A 19,044-nucleotide genomic window follows, 5' to 3' on the forward strand; every position below is an offset into this window, starting at 1 on the left:
TAAAAATAGAACAGGTGCTTACCTAGAATGGGTAGCTAATGAAGTAATCATGACTGCTAATAAAACTTGACGACAAGGATGAACTATTAGTAATGCTTTTCTCAAACAAAAAGAAAACAGTAAACCCATATTGCCTATCATATTCCTTGGAGTTAGAAAATTATTCTCACTAGTCGGGTAAGTCTTATGAGTACATTGTGTACTCAGGATTTATTTTACCCCTATTGCAGGTGCAGCTTGAGTAGCAGCTCTTGTGTGGAGGATTCTTCTGGTGGGCCCAGATAGATCCTTGTATCGTTTCTGCTAGATGCTTATTTTCATTCCGTGGTTTAATTATCGCACTCTGAACTCTGGTATTTTAATAAATAATTTCTTAGAACTCTTGTTGTATGAAATGGACTAAGTATTGTAAGCTCGTACTCATTATTGGATTCTGAATGTAAACGTGGATTGTTTCGAGTTCTCCCTTGAGGGTGTGCTCGATGAAACTGTCCGATGTAGCTCCCTTTCGAGGTGCTTAGTGTCTAGTAGAAGACGAGCGCCTCCGGAAACGTGTTATTTTGGGTGGTTCTACCTCAGCCCACGCATAGGCTATCGACAGGCGGTGCCGACAAGGGGTCGGGTGACCCTGGGGTCGAAACCCCAGGTGGCGCTTCCCTGCGACTGCCTTGCATTGGTGGGTTAGGTGTTGGGTCTGGGCCACGTTTGCGCGTGTTTGGGCCCAGTTGTGTTAGGTAGGTGGGCCTTTCCTCCTTAGTGCTCGCATAGGATAGCTTTACACTTTGTTTCTTTGCGCATTTCGAGCATATTATTGGTGGTTTTCATAAATGTGTCGTGCAAAACACTTATTCTCCAATACATGTGGAAAGATGTTAATATAAATAAAATATGTGAGTAAGACATGCTAGTTCTCCTCTTTTTCTATCTTATTTGGCGGTCAGATTTGGCCTTTAAGGACCGAACACTATGTATCTAGACATACGTTATATCTAGATACATAGCAAAATTTATTTAGAAAAAAATCAAAGCGACTTAATTTGGAACTGAGGGAGTACTATATATCTAGTGTCTCCTATTGAGAATTATGTGCACCTAGAAAACAAGCTCACCATCTCGTTAATTTGTAATTTGGTTTAGGCCCCCTTTGGTTGGGCTTTCCAACCTGCTTTTGCTTTTGCAAAAGCCAAAAGTCAATCAAAGGGGGTGAAAAGCAACAACTTCTTTAGTCCAAAAAGTTGCTTTTGCTCTAGTACAAAACTTAAAGCATCTCCCCCTACTTTCCGCTGGTTTTGGGCCATACCCACCTGATAATGATTATGAAGATACCGACTCGTTTTTTTCTTCTATTCCTGTCCACAGCATGTCGCGAGGAAAGGGAGAAGTTGTGTCCGCTCGTTGCCGAGTTTGCCCTCGACTCCAGCTCCAGCGAGGACATCCGCCGCCCCTCGCCGGTCGCTCTTCCCTCTAGCTCCTCCCCTGCGAGGATCCAATGCCGGTCGCACCTTGGCTGCACGGGTGTCGACGAAATATGGTCGGCAGTCCATCTAGGGGTATGCCCATGATGGTAGATTCTCGGTAGACGGTGCGTGTAATCAGGAACCAGATAGTTATAGAGGCACAAGACACAAGATTTATACAGGTTCGGCCGCCGTGTTGGCGTAATACCTACGTCATGTGTCTCATTATTTGTATTGATTGAGGTGTCCCCTGAGGGGGACCCCTGCCTCTCCTTATATACTCTGGAGGAGGAGGGTTACAAATAAAATATCCTATTTGGTACTATTATAATATCTAGTACAACTTGTAATCTTGCCGTGCTTGCCTCGATCTTACGGGCCGGGCCACCTCGGATGGTGCGCCCCATGTACCATCTTGTGGTACCCGGGGGTATATCCCCCACAGCTAGTCCCCGAGCGCCATGTATTCTGATGCGACACGCCATTTTAACCTTCTCCGAATAGTGAGGCTTGAGTTCTTGATATCTCCGACCACCGTTGTCGCCGGAGAAGTAGGTTGTCCAAAGAATGTATGGTGCTCTTAAGAAGAAAGAAAAAGATTTCCGTCCTGGGAAGTGTGCCCACTTGGGTTTCTGTGAAGAAACGTAAGGGTGTCTTGAAGCGTAGCGTCTTTGATCATCAGAGGCGTAGAGGTCGAAAAACAAACACATTCACCGCAAGGTGAAGTGTGCCCACTTAGTCCCCGAGCCTGGTAGTAAGTGACGTAGGCACGTGGTGCCAGGGTCTAAAAAGAATTCCCAGTTAAGTTGAGAATCCAATCGTCGTACAGGGTCGTACCGATGTAGTTCCCGAGCTTGCTGGAAGGTGAGGTATGAGCCTTATAGTAAGGTCTAAAGGAGAAAAAATATCCCAACTGTATGCGAGTTGCCAGTCGCATGTAGTCGAGACGCAAAGTCCCCGAGCCGTGGTCGGAGAGTGGTCGAGGCAGTCCCCGAGCACAGGTCGAGGAGCGAGCGACGAAGTCCCCGAGCTGTAATCGAAGAGTGATCGAGGCAGTCCCCGTGCGTAGGTCGAGAAGCGAGCGACGAAATCCCCGAGCTGTGGTCGGAGAGTGATCGAGGCAGTCCCCGAGCGTAGGTCGCGAAACGAACGACGATGTCCCCGAGCATATCTCGAAATTCCTGCTATATAAATACGTAGAATGGTAGTACATGATGTATAAAATAATAAATTATAGAGAAAAATCAGCGGTGAAGAAATAGTGTATGACACTCAGCAGTCACTTGTAAATGAGCATGATGTAATAAAGTAGTTGGTGCTTTGTAAACATCAACGGACAGTTCCACGTAGCAGGTCCACGCCATGTCCACGGGTGCCTCGGCTCCGAGCCCTGAGCGCGGCTCCGGCGGCCTGCGTAGGCGCGCGACCCTGCCTTCTCCAGCAGCGGGCACGCGGTGCGTGGCCTTGTCACGGTGGCATGCGTGGCTCCGGCGGTGGCAACCCTGCTCCGTCGACCTGCGTGTGGGAGCCCCAGCCTCGGCGCCTAGCCTAAACCCTGAGCGGCATGCAGGAGCCCCAGCTCCGTCGCCCAGCCCCAGCCTCAGCCCCAGCCCCGGCCCTGGCCCTAGCGCTCTAGCAGATGGAGGACGGGTGGCGTGTGCTCGTCGGTGAGAGATAGGAAGATGGAAGAAGATGACCAGTGAGGTCCGTTAGTTAGTGAGAGGGGGAGAGAGTTGAGTGAGGTGGACTACAAATGATAAGTAAGGTCTGCTCGTAGGTGTTTTTCAAAAGCCACGGCGGTTTCACCAAACAGTCTTATACTTTTTTCATGCCTATTTTTTTATATCACACAACACACAGCAGCTTTTCCAAAAAGTACATCTTAACCAAACACCCCCTACCTTCCCTACTGGGCACTACGGCAGACGGGTAGACATCCATCAGTGCCCGGCGTAGAGGTGTGCTGGCAGCCTGGGCACGGCGACGGCCTCGAGAGGGACCAAGCGCGGAACGGCCAGTCCGAATTTCTCCTGCATGCTCAGCTTCTCCGGCGCCACGCCATCCGGCAGCCGCCACGCGAAGGCGTGCAGCAGGTTGGCCAGGGTCACCTGCACCATCTTGAGCCCGAGGACGTAGCCCGGGCACATCCGGCGGCCGGACCCGAACGGCAGCAGCTCCAGGTCCTGCCCCTTCACGTCCACGCCGCTGCCGACGAACCTCTCCGGGCGGAACTCCTCCGCGTCGCCGCCCCACACGGCAGGGTCGCGGCCGATGGTCCAGACGTTCACGAACACGAGCGTGCCCCGCGGGATGTCGTAGCTGCCCGTGGACGCGTCCTCGCGACACAGCCGCGGCGCCAGCAGCGGTGTCACGGGGTGCAAGCGGAAGGTCTCCTTCACGATGGCCTCCAGGTACGGCAGGTTCGGAATGTCCCCCTCCATGACAAGGCGTTCGCGGCCGATGACGCTGTCCAGCTCCTCGGTGGCCTTCGTGAGCACATCGGGATTCCTCAGGAGCTCCGACATGGCCCACTCGATGGTCACCGCTGAGGAGTCCGTGCCGCCAGCGATGAGGTCCTGCATGCGTATTCGTCACATCAGAGGTTCTTTATTTTAAAAAGGGCAAAGTATATTATATCTTTTAATAACCTTCAAGTCATACACCAGTCTGATTTTCAACTGAACTGCAATGCCAATAGATAACGGGCACCTTCTAACTGTCCAAATTTGCCACATGTTTGGTCCTCTGTTTCATAGGTGGTTTTCTATTTTCTAAATATAATAAAAAACGGTTTGACCTCTTAAAATTTATATTTTTATAAATTAGAAAAGTACGCAGCTAGTGTCAACTTTTATTTTAAAAATGTTATCTACATGTTTATGATCTATATACAGTTCTTTGAAAATAGTTTTCTTTCTGTTTCTATTAATTAATTTATTGTTTGTAGTCGGTCTATCATTTATTTAAAACAAATATGATCCCAATAACTCTAAATAGAGCATCACTAGATAGATAACATTTTTAAAAGAAACTGTAGCTAGTTCCATATTTTTTATTTCAAATAAATTAATTATAAAGGTTTAGAGATCAAACAAGATTTTTAATATTTTTTTTGAAAATAAAAAACTTCTTTCAAACAATTGGCCCCTACTAATCTATATAACATCCACAGAAACGTTTTTCAGGCCAAACTGAAGAAATTTACAATTTCATCGAGGAGGAAATATCACAATGCCACCCCTTGACCTAAATAGGAACCATCTTTTCAAACTAGAACACCCTACACAACTCGATTTCAGGATTTAAGGAAATATGCCGCTGAAAGGCCAACACTCGCTGCTGAAGGATTTCAGGACAAGTTGTTTGTGACTAAGAGGGGATCTAACCCACCCACTTCCCAACCACGTTAATCGTCGTTAGTAGACCCTATGCTCGTACTTATGAAGCAAGGGAGAATGCACTGCTTAATGCGTTGGTCTACGTCAATGCTATTTTATCATACTACATCGGTGACCTACACTACGCCAAGTTCATAGTACGACTTTAGTCAAACTTGATGATCTACTTAAGTTTGCATAAACTTTGGTGTGTACTTGAACATCTAGTTTGTATTGACTTGGTTTAAACAATTATGATTTGTATTAACTTGATGAATATGACTGATCTCAATGTAACACACGAATTATTGTTAACTAGTTTCATTCTTATTTATGGACGTACAATAGTAGCATATAATACGTACACAAAGAACTATTTGAAATGAAAACGAACTGAATGAAAAAGAAAACATAAAAGAAAAGAAAAGAAAAGACATTTAGTCCCGGTTCGTGTAACCAACCGAGGCCAAATGTCCCATTTCACTCCCGGTTGACTGGCCCGGGACTAAATGACGGGCTTTCATTTTAGTCCCGGATTGCAATCTCGGTTGAGAAACTAGGAATAGTAACCGGGAATGTAGCTCAGTTCTACACTAGTGATATATGCTAGTTATGTTTATTTGCCATGTGACCAATAACTCACGGTTCTTATATTACACATAGTTTGGTCCTTTGTTATTTTGTTTTTAGAATTTTTAGTGATGTTGTGAACGAATAACAATCCTCATGTGTTGCTTTGCTTGTTATATTAAGTTTAATTAATCTTGTAATTAAATCGTTCAGCTAGTATCGAAGGGGTGAATTAGTATTAGTATAAGCCTCCACGGCTCCACCTCCGGTTTTAGTGTCTTACTTACCAGAGCGAATCCCTTGACGCCATCCCGTTTGATGGGGACCTCGAGTTTGGGGTCGTCGGCGAGCTCCAGCAGCAGGCCCACCATGTCCGCGGCGACGAACTTGTCGCCCTCTCGCCGGCGTCGCTGGCTGTGCTCGTCCACCACGTGCTCCAAGAAGCGGTCGAACATCTTGCCCAGCCTCTTCATCCTCCCGACGTAGCCCTGAAGGTCCAGCCAGCTGAGCCACGGGATGAAGTCCCCGATGCAGAACACGCCGTTGAGGAGAAAGAGCTCGTCGACCATCCACCTGAACTCGGCCGGCGAGATCGGCGAGCCAGCGGTGCCCTCGCCGATGTACTTGCCGCCCAGCGCCATGCGCGAGATCACGTTGAGGCTCAGCATGAGCAGGTGCTCCTTGAGCGCGACGACCTGGCCGCGCCCCGCGGACGCGGAGGAGGACAGTGACAGGGCACGCAGGTCTCGCAGGAGCACGCGTAGCTCCTCGCTGCGGACGTGCTCCTGGGACCTGAGCTGCCTGTCGTTGAAGAGGTTGGCCTTCCACAGCTTGCGCGCCTGGCGCCAGTACGCGCCGTAGGGCGACCAGACGATGTCGGAGTAGTCGTAGGCGGTGTGCTTCCCGGACGCCATCTTGGGGCGGTCGATGAACGACGCGTCGTTGGTTTTGAGGAAGAACCTGGCCGCGTCCACGGACGAGCCGACGACAACGGGGACGGAGCCGAAGCGGAGGGACATGAACGGGCCGTACCGCGCCGAGAGCGCGTGGATGGAGCGGTGCGGGAGCGAACCGATCAGGTTGAGGTTGCCGATCACGGGCCACGGCCGAGGGCCTGGTGGGAGCCTGTACTCGCGGGTGGAGCTGGAGCTGCGTTTGCGTCGGAGGATGGTGACGACTAGAAGAGCGGTGGCGAGCACGACGGCCAGGAAAGAGACTAGTTCCGTCTCCATCGGAACGTAGTATAGTAGTAGCTGGGATGTGCTTATTCTTTTCTTTGCCTGTGTGCATACAAGAACGGGGCGATTTATATAGACAGTCCGGCCCTAGCCCGCGTCCGGACGCATCTCCCACCGCCCAATGCCTGCTTTGTGCCGTGCGCCCTGCCCGCTCGGATTTCGCGCCACTCGAACGACTCGCCTCACCCACGCCGTCCTCCCCATGCGAGGCCCACGCTGCTCAAACATCACCAACATCGAAAGAGAAGACACCGAGGCGAGGCAACAGAAGACGAGGAGAGAGATGCAACACCCGATCTATTTTTGAAACATCCAGATGCAATAATTGCAACATACAAAAGAAACAGTTGAAACACTTACAACATGCGTTTGAAACACTAGCAAAAACACTTAAAACCATTTAAAATATATGCACACATCGAGATAAAACACTTATAACATATGTCTAAAACATATGAAGCGTCCAGATAAACATATTTGCAACATATGTGTACAACCATTGCAACATATGTAATACCCCGATCTACTTTTGCAACATCTATACGAAACACTTGCAACATACCTCTGAAACACTTGAAACATACTCTTGCAACATGCAGTTTCAGCGCAGCATCTTCTTGCTGCTTGAGAGATAGAAGCTCGTCGGCGTGTGGAGTTCACCGGTGTCGAGCTCACCGGTAGTGCAGAGATCGTGCACTCGGGAAGGCCATGGCAGGTCCGGTGGAGATGGCCGCGGCGGGTCTCCACATTGTGCAGGTGGAGTGCGAGTTGTGCGTGGTCGGGTTCAATCACGGGTGTCGCGAGCTGGGCGCGGGCGAGTTCCACCCCGGCCATAGCAAACTGGGTAGGCGGAGCACGAGATGTGTGCTGGCAGGCTCCGCCTGGGCTACAATGAGCTGCACGCGGGCGAGCTTCGCCCCCGGCCGTGGCGAGCACGAGATGTGCGCGGGTGGCCTCTGCCCTGGCCAACCGCCATGAGCTGCGCGGTCTTAGCTCCGCTGTGGACCTACGGTGTTTTTCTTCTCAGAAGCTACGGTGACTCAGCTGGACGAGTGGATAAGCTAGACGAGACGAGCGGATAGGAAGGAGTCATTTGGGTTGGCTATGCGGCCCATAAACGAAAGTAATCCCATACAACTGAATGAGCCCTTAGTGAGGGCACTAGATGATGCTAGACGGAGACCCACAGCTGCACGTGGCGCCCTTTGTGAGCACATGGTTGAAAATAGAGCACGTGCAACATGCTGTAAACAATGGAGTCGAGTCGAAAGAACGGAGATAGCAGAGTTGGGGGCTTGGGGCAGAGGATAGTAAGGATGAATGACTAAGAGATAAACATATCCCCTCTGTCCCAAATAAGTGAATATCTTGTATTTCGATAGTCAAACATTCTCAAGTTTAATTAGATTTTTTTTTTAAATATGATGTACTTTATATAATAATATTTATTTGAGATCATAAATATTAATATTTTTAATATATTTAGTCAAATTTAGAATATATTGACTCCGTACCGTGCGACGCACGTTTTTAAAACCTGTCCTATCATCCGGACCTCCCGTACGATTCCCTGGCATCCGCCAGCTGTGTTCTCGTAGGGTGTTCTGAACAGTACGAGACAGCAGCTACCTCGTCCATGTCATATCGTTGCCACTTTATTATATATACCCCATATATAAATAATTTTTTATTCTATATCTTCTCTCCTCCTACTCTCATTCTTCATTCTTTATGAACAGGTACATAGACTAACTCATTTTCTCAGCGAGATAGGTGTTAGGACAAGAGATGGTCTCTTCTCTTTTTCGCCTTTTCTCTCGCACATAAAAAAGTGATGACATGGGTTACTCTGAGCTAGCTGAAGTCGCACGGTTAAGGACGCCCGTAGTAGCATCACCTGGGTTGGGCCCACTCTGGTATCTGTGCCGGCCGGTAGTGCGAGTACAAAGCACCGGTAGGGGGGTCAGAGATGCCGAAGGGCCTACGGAGTAGGCTCTGCAGGTGATAAGTATTCCGTACGCTCCTTGTCTCTGTCAACAAGACCCACGTTGAAACGGATGAATACCCCGTCAGTCACTAACTGAGTGCGTGTTTAATTCGCGAATTTTAGAAATTTGGTTGTTGCAGCACTTGCGTTTTTATTTAATAATTAGTGTTTAATTATAGACTAATTAGGCTTAAAACGTTCGTCTCGTAATTTTTAACCAAACTGTGCAATTAGTTTTTTTTTTCTTCTACATTTAATACTCTATACATGTATCGTAAGATTCGATGTGACGACTACTATAACATTTTTTGGAAAAAATTTTGGAACTAAACAAGCACTCGCTGCCGAGCTGCAGGTTGCCTACTCTCGCTCGGAAGGCGAAAGCTCTACCGGCCACGCCAATGTCGTGAAGATCTACTGCTCTGCAGCGACAAAGTTGCAAGTGCAGATTCCCAAAGGGAAATGCTCCTAACTGCAACGGGAAGAAGGCAAAGCGCCAACTTTTTTTTCCAACGGGCGCGGGATGAGCTACTACATAAACTAAAGAGAAAAAAAATACTACAGCCAACGTCATCCAACAATTATTATAGCACTATAATTTTAGAAACAGGCCTACACAGTCAAGTCTCAGTCTTAATTTTAAAAATAAATATACGCTACTGCCATCGGCATCAAGTTGGCGCTAATTTTGGAGACAATACTAGGCATAGGTCCTAATTTTTTTTTAAACAACATGCCTACTGCCAAGTTGATTGACGTCGCTGATCCGACTTGCGAGTGCGACCACAAAGCCGCCGCAACTAAAATTAGGCCTCGTTCACTCTGCAAAAAAAAAGTGTAGTACCACTTTCATCTTATTTGGTAAATATTGTCCAATCGTGGATCAACTAGGCTCAAAAGATTCATCTCGTGATTTTCAATTAAACTGTGTAATTAGTTATTTTTTTTTACCTACATTTAATACTCTATACAAGCGGCTAAAAATTGATGTGATGGAGAGAGAGTGAAAAAACTTGGAATTTGGATGGCATCTAAACAAGGCCTTATATGAAGAAATGGTTGGCCGACTGGGCCATTTTATAAAATGTTATGTTAATCTTAATATAACTCACCTGACCCTAGCGCTGGCCAAGATAGGAAGACTGCATGTTGCTATCCTCCAACTCCAACGCAAACGCAAGCAGCAAAATTACTAACACGCAAGCATCCCTTGTCACACATGACTGACACCATCAGGCTGCTTAATTAACATATCAAGCTACTTCATCCCTGACGAGAGGCTCCTTATAATGATAGTTAATTATAATTAATAGAAAAACATGGCCGTAGGCCGTGGCAGATGGTGCGGCGACATCATCCGTGCCCCGTAGCAGTGGGACCGCCAGGTGACGCAGATAGAACTGCTACGTGGGAGGTTCCTTGACCATTTGTTGAGCTACATACATCCCTCCAAAGTTATGAACGCTCTCGCATCTCCTCTTGACTTGGTGCCACTATTGGGTGTTAGGAATCTAACTCCCAAACAAATGATGAAAAGATGATTGGATCAGAAAAGAAATCCTTAAAATCACTTCAAATTTATAAGTCCCTCATCTCCTTAAGAAAAAAGAACTGCCGGCGCCCGGACGTCCGATCGGAAAGAGATCCGTTGGATGGTACGGTGGACCGGGCCGATTCATTTCCCCGGCGCGCTCCTGCACTCCACCCCCCCCCCCCCCCCCCCCCCCCGCTCGCCCGCCCGTGCCTACTTTTCATGCGCCTACCCAGGGTCCCGTGCCCCGTGGGGACCGTTGGCGCCCCTTCCCACTTTCCACGCGCATCCCATGTGCAACACCTGATCTATATTTAAAACATCCAGATGCAACACTTGCAACATACGTCTGAAGACAGATGAAACGCTTGAAACATGCATGTATAGCCATAAAAGTATATGCAACATCCAGATCTCCTTTTGCAACATTCAAATAAAACACATGCAACATAACTCTGAAACATCTGAAACACTCAAAACATACGTGTATAGCCATAGCAACATATGCAACATCCAGATGAAACACTTAAAACATACGTCTAAAACACTTAAAACATAGGCTTGCAACATACATATATTGTTATTGCAACATATGCAACATCTCAGATCTACTTTGCAACATCCACACGAAATACTTGAAACATAAGTCTGAAACGCCTGAAACACGGCGTCGCAGGCGGCGACGGCCTACCTAGTGAGGAACTACGGTAGCCAGCAAGCTCGGGTCAAGGGGACATCGCTCCTTGCGCTCGCGCCCGTCGGCGTGGCCAGTCGCTCCTCCTACGATTCTCCCGCGCCTGCTCGCGCCCTAGGCTAGCGCTCGTTGGTGCGGCCCCGCTGTTGCTGCTCCAGCGCCCTGCTCGCTTGGCCGCAATCGTCCAGCGCTGTCCGCTCGCAGGGGATGGGGGCGCGGCGGGGAGGAATCAGCCCGGCTAGCACGAGATGCAGGTGCAGCGGCGGTGTCAGAAGTCGTTACTACCTGCAGCTGATGGAGGAGGGATGCCGGTCGCCGTGACCGAACAAAGAAGAGAAAGGTAGCAAAAGTCGGCGGCCTAGCTGGCGCGAGTTGCAAGTCATGCGGCGGCGGCAGCGACAGAGTCGTTTCTTTCGGACTTGGGAATGCATTTTCGGCTCGGCGCGTGCTTTGTGAGGTGGAGTGAGGATTTGTTTTGAGAGAGATGAGGGCCAGTCCGCTGCGCCGCAGGCCTGAGAGCCGCATCCGGACGGAGGTGGCCGAGCATTACCGATACTTCATTCATCGATCTGATCTGATGTTGTAGCTGCTCGAACAGAAGAAAGGATCGGACAGTTGGATCGCAGGCTGCAGTGTAGACAGTGGTAGGCGTGACCGCGACAGCCAGCGTGAGCCCGACACCATGCTTCAACGAAGGTAATGGCTCGGCCTGCGAGCCGGCCTGCGAGTGCGACCGATGGTGGATATGCAGTTGTGCATTTTAGGGCGAACGCGGAAAAATTCTTTTATTACTGTATTTTTCTTGTGAAATTGAATTGATATGTGTAAAATTCCTGTAGGATTCCTATAAAATTCCTGTATTTTTTTTTTCAAGAACATGACTTGCATTTCAAACAAACCCTCAGTGGAAACGAGTTAAAAGCCAAATGTCCGTGTTCAGACTTCCAGAGCATGGGTTCATTTGCCGAGTAATGATCACAATTCACATCTATCCGACCTGGATCAATGGAGCTAAAGTTTAGCTCATTCCTTTTAATCACTTTTAGCTTTCTATGGAGGCTAAACTTTAGCCCACTCCTTTTCCATTAGCCCCTTCAAGGTGGTTTAAATAGGGCTACAAGTAGTCCTGTAGGACAAAGGACTCATATTACCTCCATCCACCCCGACGCATGGTTGTGCATGCGTAATAAATTAGGGGCAAATTGGTCATTGTAGGGTAAGGGGTGTAGGGTAAAGGGCTAATCTTTAGTACCTTGATCCAAACAGTACCTGACTAAACTTTAGCCCCAGAGGATGCAAACAGGGCCTCAACATTCTGGGAAAATAAATGGACAAAGCAACATCAGGATAACTTTCATGAAAACATTACAACAGCTGATGTAAATGACAAATCACGTAGAGTAACAACTGATTATGATAATAGATTCATCTCTCAATCAGAGTAACACATATGCTGAATAGATCTTATTCATCGTTTTGCTGTGCTTCCCACAGTTCCAGACACGAGAATCTCATCTAGGGGAAGATGATCTAGGAGCTAGGACTGATCTTGATAGAAACACTGTTCACGCAGTGGCGCTCATCAGTAGGTGTCTTGAAGCCTTCTCCCTTGAACACATGGCCTAAATGCCCACCGCAAGCTGCACATGTGATCTCTACCCTCCTACCATCAGGATCCGGCTGAAACAATGAAATATACACATTTGAAACAGAGAAAGGAGGGGATGTACGAGGTCAAATTAACGGCTACTGAGGCTTACTGTTCGGTTTATGGCTCCTGGAAGCCCCTCAAAGAATGCAGGCCAGCCACAGCCAGAATCAAATTTTGTGGTGGACTTGTACAGGGGAGTCCCGCAGCCAGCACAGTTATAAACCCCATCGCCATAGAATTTGTTGTACTCTCCTGTCCCAGGTAACCTGGACATGAATATGAGCCTAGCTTGAGAACAGATGTTTTATTATTATAGGACCATTTACATGTCAAGTGACAGCTATGATATTATTTTCCTAAATCAAGGTCCAAGCCTCCAAGGTAACAGAAAGTACGGTACTGGAATTGCCAATATATGTTTTCTAGCGATATAGATTTAGTTTATTCCTTTTCAAACTTTATTAATTGAGAATTCATGACTCAACATAGCCTTAAGAGCTTAATAAACCATTCACAGTCACACACACGTACGAACGATCACCTGTAATCACTCCACTCTTCTGATAGAGGTTACAGCTCACAAAACAGCATCACAAACGCTGTTCGCTTTGCTTATAAGCCGTACTTTTCCAGCCAACGAACAGTATTTTTCTCTCACAACAAATCAGTCAATAGTACTTTCAGCCATGGCTTATCAGCCAAGTGAATAGGGCATTGAAATTTGTAAATGTTTGTTATACAACAACAACAACAAAAACAACAAAGTCTTTAAATCCCAAACAAGTTGGGGTAGGCTAGAATTAAAACCCAGCAGAAGCAATCAAGATTCAGGCACGTGAATAGCTGTCTTCCAAGCACTCCTATCTAAGGCTATCTAAGGCTAAGTCTTTGGGTATATTCCATCCTTTCAAGTCTCCTTTTATTGCCTCTACCTAAGTCAACTTCGGTCTTCCTCTGTCTCTCTTCACATTACTATCCCGACTTAGGATTCCACTACGCACCGGTGCCTCTGGAGGTCTCCGTTGGACATGTCCAAACCATCTCAACCGGTGTTGGACAAGCTTTTTTTTCAATTGGTGCTACCCCTAATCTATCACGTATATCATCGTTCCGAACTCGATCCCTTCTTGTATAACCGCAAATCCAACGCAACATACACATTTCCGCGACACTTATCCGTTGAACATGTCGTCTTTTCGTATGCCAACATTCTGCACCATACAACATAGCAGGTCTAATCACCATCCTATAAAACTTGTCTTTTAGCTTCTATGATACCCTTTTGTCACATAGGACACCAGATGCTTGCCGCCACTTCATCCACCCTGCTTTGATTCTATGGCTAACATCTTCATCAATATCCCCGTCTCTCTGTAGCATTGATCCTAAATATCAAAATATATCCTTCCTAGGCACTACTTGACCTTCCAAACTAATATCTTCCTCCTCCCGAGTAGTAGTACCGAAGTCACATCTCATATACTCAGTTTTAGTTCTACTGAGTCTAAAACCTTTGGACTCCAAAGTCTTCCGCCATAACTCCAGTTTCTGATTCACTCATGTCCGGCTTTCATCAACTAGCACTACATCGTCCGTGAAAAGTATACACCCAAGGGATGTCCCCTTGTATGTCCCTTGTGACCTCATCCATCACTAAGGCAAACAGATAAGGACTCAAAGCTGACCCTTGATGTAGTCCTATCCTAATCGAAAAGTCATCCGTGTCTCCATCACTTGTTCGAACTCTAGTCACAACATTATTGTACATGTCCTTAATGAGCCCGACGTACTTCGTTGGGACTTTATGTTTGTCCAAAGCCCACCAAATAATATTCTTTGGTATTTTATCATAAGCCTTCTCCAAGTCAATAAAAATCATGTGTAGGTCCTTCTTCTTCTCCCTATACCACTCCATAACTTGTCTTGTTAAGAAAATGGCTTCTATGGTTGACCTTCCGGGCATGAAACCAAATTGGTTCATAGAGACCCGCGTTATTGCTCTCAAGCGATGCTCGATAACTCTTTCCTATGGCTTCATAGTATGGCTCATCAACTTAATTCCCCGGTAATTAGTACAACTTTGAATATCCCCTTTATTCTTGTAGATCGGTACCAATATACTTCTCCTCCACTCATTAGGCATCTTGTAAATGTTTGTTATACAGGTGGTAAATACTAATAATTAATTACCAAAAGTGGTGAGACCAGAATCACCTTCAAGCAATGTTTTCCTAAACGGTAAACGGTCTTTAGACTGTTTACACGGTGCTTAAATGAAGTTAAACGGTCTAAACGGTTTTGTACTTTTAAAAAAAATATACATATAATTATATATGTGCATGTAAAAAATCAAGTATTCTAGCATTTATACAAATTTATCCGAGTAAAAATCAATTATTTTGGTATGTATATATATTTATGCATGTGAAAAGAACTAAATATAGATATTTATGCATGTAACATATCAAGTGTACACATTTATAAATATAATAAACTTAAGTATACAAATTTATCCATACAAAAGTGAACTAGATTTACCTCGTGTTCGACTAAACGGACGTTTAAACAGCTGTTTAGTCCGTTTTTCCTTTTTTTTTTTGACCGTTTAAACGGTCAACCGTTTAATTTATGTTTACCCCCTAAACAAAACAGTTTACCATCGTTTACCGTTTACTGGCCGTTTAATCCGTTTAGGTGAACACTGCCTTCAGGAGGCTACGTATAGCGCCAGTGACGAACAGGGCCGCGACGTGGAGCCATCACCGTCATCATCTACAAGACCGGCGGGACCCACATAAAGGAGATAAAGGACACCGCAACCCTAAGGGCCTTCTTCTCCCTCGCTTTTCTCCTTTTCTATCTCTTTCTCTCTCTGTAATCTGCGCCTTCCCCTTCACCTATAAAAGGGGAAGCAGGACGCCCCATGGGAGAGACATGAGCACACGGCTGAACAAACTCTCAGCATTTTTTAAAACTTTCACTAGAGACTTGGGACCTTCTTCCTCTCTTGTCCGTTTGTAACCCCTACTATAAACTAGTGCCAGTAACACGAGCAGCAGCAGACTGAACGTAGGGACATTCCGTCCGAACCAGTATAAATCATTGTGTCCTCTGAGCACACCATCCGGGTCAGACACGCAGATACAAATTTACTAGTCGGTGGTTCGAAACACCGATAGTTGGCGCACCAGGTAGGAGCTTATTGCGCGTCTCGACGTCCACATCAGGCCTCGGATGGCTAGTCACAGCGTCAGCTGGGTCCCGGGCGTGCATGTGCGCTTCGGGAGCCTGGACTTCATCGTCACGACGGAGGGAGAGTTGGCGCAGGCTCCCGCCGCCGTCCAGCCTATCCACTCCGCCGGACCATACCTGGGGACTCACGTCGCCAGCAGTATCGGACATGCCGGCGCTGTGCTGCCTAATCCCCGTACGACTTCCGACAGGAGTACCTGTTGACCACGCCACCCGCAGGAACGGAGTGGAGCGCCACGACCGGCTGACGACACCTGCGTATAGCGCCAGTGACGAACAGGGCCGCAACATGAGCCGTCCCTGTCATCATCTACAGGACCGACAGGACCCGCATAATGGAGATGAAGGACGCCGCGACCCTGGAGGCCTTCTTCTCCCTCGCTTTTCTCCTTTTCTCTCTCTCTCTCTCTGTAATCTGCGCCTTCCCCTTCATCTATAAAAGGGGAAGCAAGACGCCCCATGGGAGGGACACGAGCACACGGCTGGACAAACTCTCAGCACTTTTCAATCCTTCCACCAGAGACCTGGGACCTTCTCCCTCTCTCGCCCGTTTATAACCCCTACTACAAACTAATGCTGGTAACACGAGCAACAGTAGACTGGACATAGGGACATTCCGCCCAAACCAGTATAAATCCTTGTGTCCTCCGAGCACGCCATCCGGGCTAGACGCGCAGATATAAATTTACTAGCCGGTGATTCGAAACACCAACAAAGAGGAAGCAACCATTTGCTGGGCGATATGGAAAGCAAGGAATAAAGCTTGCTTCGATAAGAAGCTGATTAAAAATCCTTTGGAGATTGTTTGTCATGCTGGAGCCCTAATGAAATTTTGGACAGGTCTCTTTGCAGAAATGGACAACGAGGCGCTGGAGAACGGGGTCAACACGATGCTAAAAGTGGCCATGGAGATCCTGGCATCCAAGCGAAGCAAGATGTCGCCACCCTCGGACAACTAAGTTTCAGGTTACAAAAGTGATGTTCAACCATATGGTGAGCTGCTGTGAGGGAGAAGAAGCTGCGTAGTTAATGAAAAGTCTTTTCTAGTCTGATAGTTGTCTCTCTGGCGTGGTGCTGCTATCTTCTGTATTAGAGTCTTGCTGTTTTTCTTTCAACGTCTTGGTTTGTCAGCAGGCTAAGAAACTCTTAGTTCTTCTGTTAGCCCACCTGGTTAAACTCTTTTCTGGTAATAGCATAGTCTCCTCTTGCGCTGGAGGTTAAGCACATTCTGTAATCTTCTATGATCTTGTTAACTGAGTATTTCCGTTCGCTGAATGGAAATGGGGAATCTCCCCGTATCAAAAAAAAGGCGGTAACTACTAATGACTGTTCAAAATTGTGCTATAATTTTACCCACAAGATATTCCAATTATAGCCGACTGACAATTGGATCTGGAAGTTATGGTAGACTGTATACCAACTCTGATAAGGAGGAATGATGATTAGCACATGGCCTGCAGGTATAATAGACTGTACGCCCAACCTTGCTAAGTAATAGGGGCTTTTTCCAATGAACATACAGTGGACCCAAATTATACAGAGGAAGTGTTTTACTTCCAATCAGTATTTCAAATCACAGGCCATGACATCTAGCGATCTGCCTCCTCAAATAGCTAATCGTCGAAAAAATCAGGCTATAGCGGCTAAATTGTACTACATGGGAGCAAATAGCTAAATCCTCCCCGAACACTTATATCCAGAGATTTAAAACCCTGATGGATCCATATTATCACCCCCCCCCCCCCCCCCCCCCCAACCCCCAATCTCTCTGTACAGCCAATCAGCAGTACTCTTCCAACACAAGATAATGTTTCATGCTCTCTGCGAATCATATTTACTTTGTTTCAAATTGTAAGTTGTTATTTCGGCTTTTCAGGTACGTAGCTTTTGCTATGCACCCAGATATTCGCTATCTAGAAAAGCCAAAATAAACTTACAGTTTGTAACACAAGGAGTACTTTAGTTTGGCCACTGGAATTGCTCAAATCCACATGTCAACAGAGCAGCAACTACATGTGTTTCTCTTAAACCAAGAGACCCGATCGTGTTAAGAAATGAGAAATCGAACCATAAGGATATTTAAAGTCAAGTGTCAAGTCTGAACTTAGATGCATGACAAGGCTAACATGTTGGCATTTTTTTTTTCTCTAGACTCATTCTATATCAGAAGTCAACTTGAAGACTGAAACTGGAGAATAGTTTGAGACCGAAATCCAAGAGTACTTGGCGCAACCCTCGATGAACTAGACGAACAACAATCTGAAAGAGGAGGTAGAATCCCTCCGTCGGCAACTCTAGGGCGGGTTCAAATATCAGTAATCAGTAATCTCAACTAACCGGTGGCCATGGGTCCTGACATCGAAGTCGACGGCCACTAGTATCAGACAACGGACTTACGAAGAACCTCAAACAGGATCCGATCGGATCGAATCGATCCACGGGCACGGAAAGTAGATCAGATGAACAACAGATAAGCAGCAGCCCCAGCCACAAATCAATCGTCATTAGCGGCAGTCGCTTAGGGAAAAGGAGGAGGGGGGTAGAGTACTGACTCGGTGCCCTTCTGGCGGAGGATGCGGAACTGCTCGGGGGAGAGGACGGCGCGCCACTCCTCCTCGCTCCTCTGCTTGCTGTTATCACCCGACGCCATCGCCGCAGCAGGAAGGAAAAGAGAAAACACCGGCCTCGCTAAAGGAGCAGGGGGGAGAGCCGAAGAGGATGATATGTATGGCTGCGATGGAGCGACGTACGGAGTAGTAACGGCAGTCACCAACCTTTTGTAGGTACTCCCTTCATTTCTAGATACATTGTATCCGGACATATTCCAAATCAACGGAAGCTATGGATAAAAAAAAAATCAAAATATGTTATAATTTAGAATCGAGGCTCTTCTTCGCGGTGGAAGCTGCGACGGTCGAGGACGAGCTCGCGTGCGGCTTCCTGGGGCTCGGCGAGGTGATTGAGGCTGGTGGTGGCGCCGGCGTCTTCGGCGGCGGTCTCCTCGCTTCAGCGACCGGATCCGGCGGTCCAAGGATCGGATCTGCGTGGATCTCCGGCGGGCAGCGCCTGGGCGGGCGCTGGGAGACGGTAGCTGCGGCTCCTGTCCAGGCGTCGCGTTGTTGCCGGATCCGCGGGGTTCGGCGCCCGTGGTGCGGGCCGTTGCGCCCAGGGGCGCGCACGGTGGCGGTTGCGTCGGCCTGGGCGGGCCTCCTCCTCTTCCTCGCGCTCGGCAGTGTTGGCGGCGTGCGCTGTAGCGGGGCGGCGGGGCGTGCCCTCGCGCGAGCCAC

General features: G+C 47.5%; 2 protein-coding genes across 2 annotated transcripts; both read right to left on the reverse strand.

Moving 5' to 3' along the window:
• Positions 1 to 3,286: 3,286 nt before the first annotated feature.
• LOC136498889 (trimethyltridecatetraene synthase-like) lies at positions 3,287 to 6,662 on the reverse strand. Its single transcript, XM_066494601.1, has 2 exons — positions 5,692 to 6,662; positions 3,287 to 4,033 (listed from the first exon to the last, which is right to left on the reverse strand). The coding sequence occupies exons 1-2, from the start codon at positions 6,634 to 6,636 to the stop codon at positions 3,398 to 3,400; spliced, it is 1,581 nt and encodes a 526-aa protein (XP_066350698.1). The 5' UTR covers positions 6,637 to 6,662; the 3' UTR covers positions 3,287 to 3,397.
• Positions 6,663 to 12,250: 5,588 nt separating this feature from the next.
• Positions 12,251 to 18,490, reverse strand: LOC136544682 (peptide methionine sulfoxide reductase B5-like). Its single transcript, XM_066536758.1, has 3 exons — positions 18,310 to 18,490; positions 12,615 to 12,771; positions 12,251 to 12,534 (listed from the first exon to the last, which is right to left on the reverse strand). Exons 1-3 carry the CDS (start codon positions 18,405 to 18,407, stop codon positions 12,385 to 12,387), a joined length of 405 nt encoding a protein of 134 aa, XP_066392855.1. The 5' UTR covers positions 18,408 to 18,490; the 3' UTR covers positions 12,251 to 12,384.
• Positions 18,491 to 19,044: the final 554 nt, after the last annotated feature.

Source organism: Miscanthus floridulus, chromosome 1, assembly GCF_019320115.1.
Source record: "Miscanthus floridulus cultivar M001 chromosome 1, ASM1932011v1, whole genome shotgun sequence".
Taxonomy (NCBI): domain Eukaryota; kingdom Viridiplantae; phylum Streptophyta; class Magnoliopsida; order Poales; family Poaceae; genus Miscanthus; species Miscanthus floridulus.

Excerpts from the sequence above, each read along its gene's own strand:
- LOC136498889 (XM_066494601.1), bottom strand. The coding sequence starts at position 6,636 with ATGGAGACGGAACTAGTCTCTTTCCTGGCCGTCGTGCTCGCCACCGCT. Across the intron at positions 4,034-5,691 it reads GCGTCAAGGGATTCGCTCTG|GACCTCATCGCTGGCGGCAC; the intron begins GTAAGTAAGACA and ends ATACGCATGCAG.
- LOC136544682 (XM_066536758.1), bottom strand. The coding sequence starts at position 18,407 with ATGGCGTCGGGTGATAACAGCAAGCAGAGGAGCGAGGAGGAGTGGCGC. Across the intron at positions 12,772-18,309 it reads CTCCGCCAGAAGGGCACCGA|GTTACCTGGGACAGGAGAGT; the intron begins GTCAGTACTCTA and ends ATTCATGTCCAG. Across the intron at positions 12,535-12,614 it reads CAGGAGCCATAAACCGAACA|CCGGATCCTGATGGTAGGAG; the intron begins GTAAGCCTCAGT and ends TCATTGTTTCAG.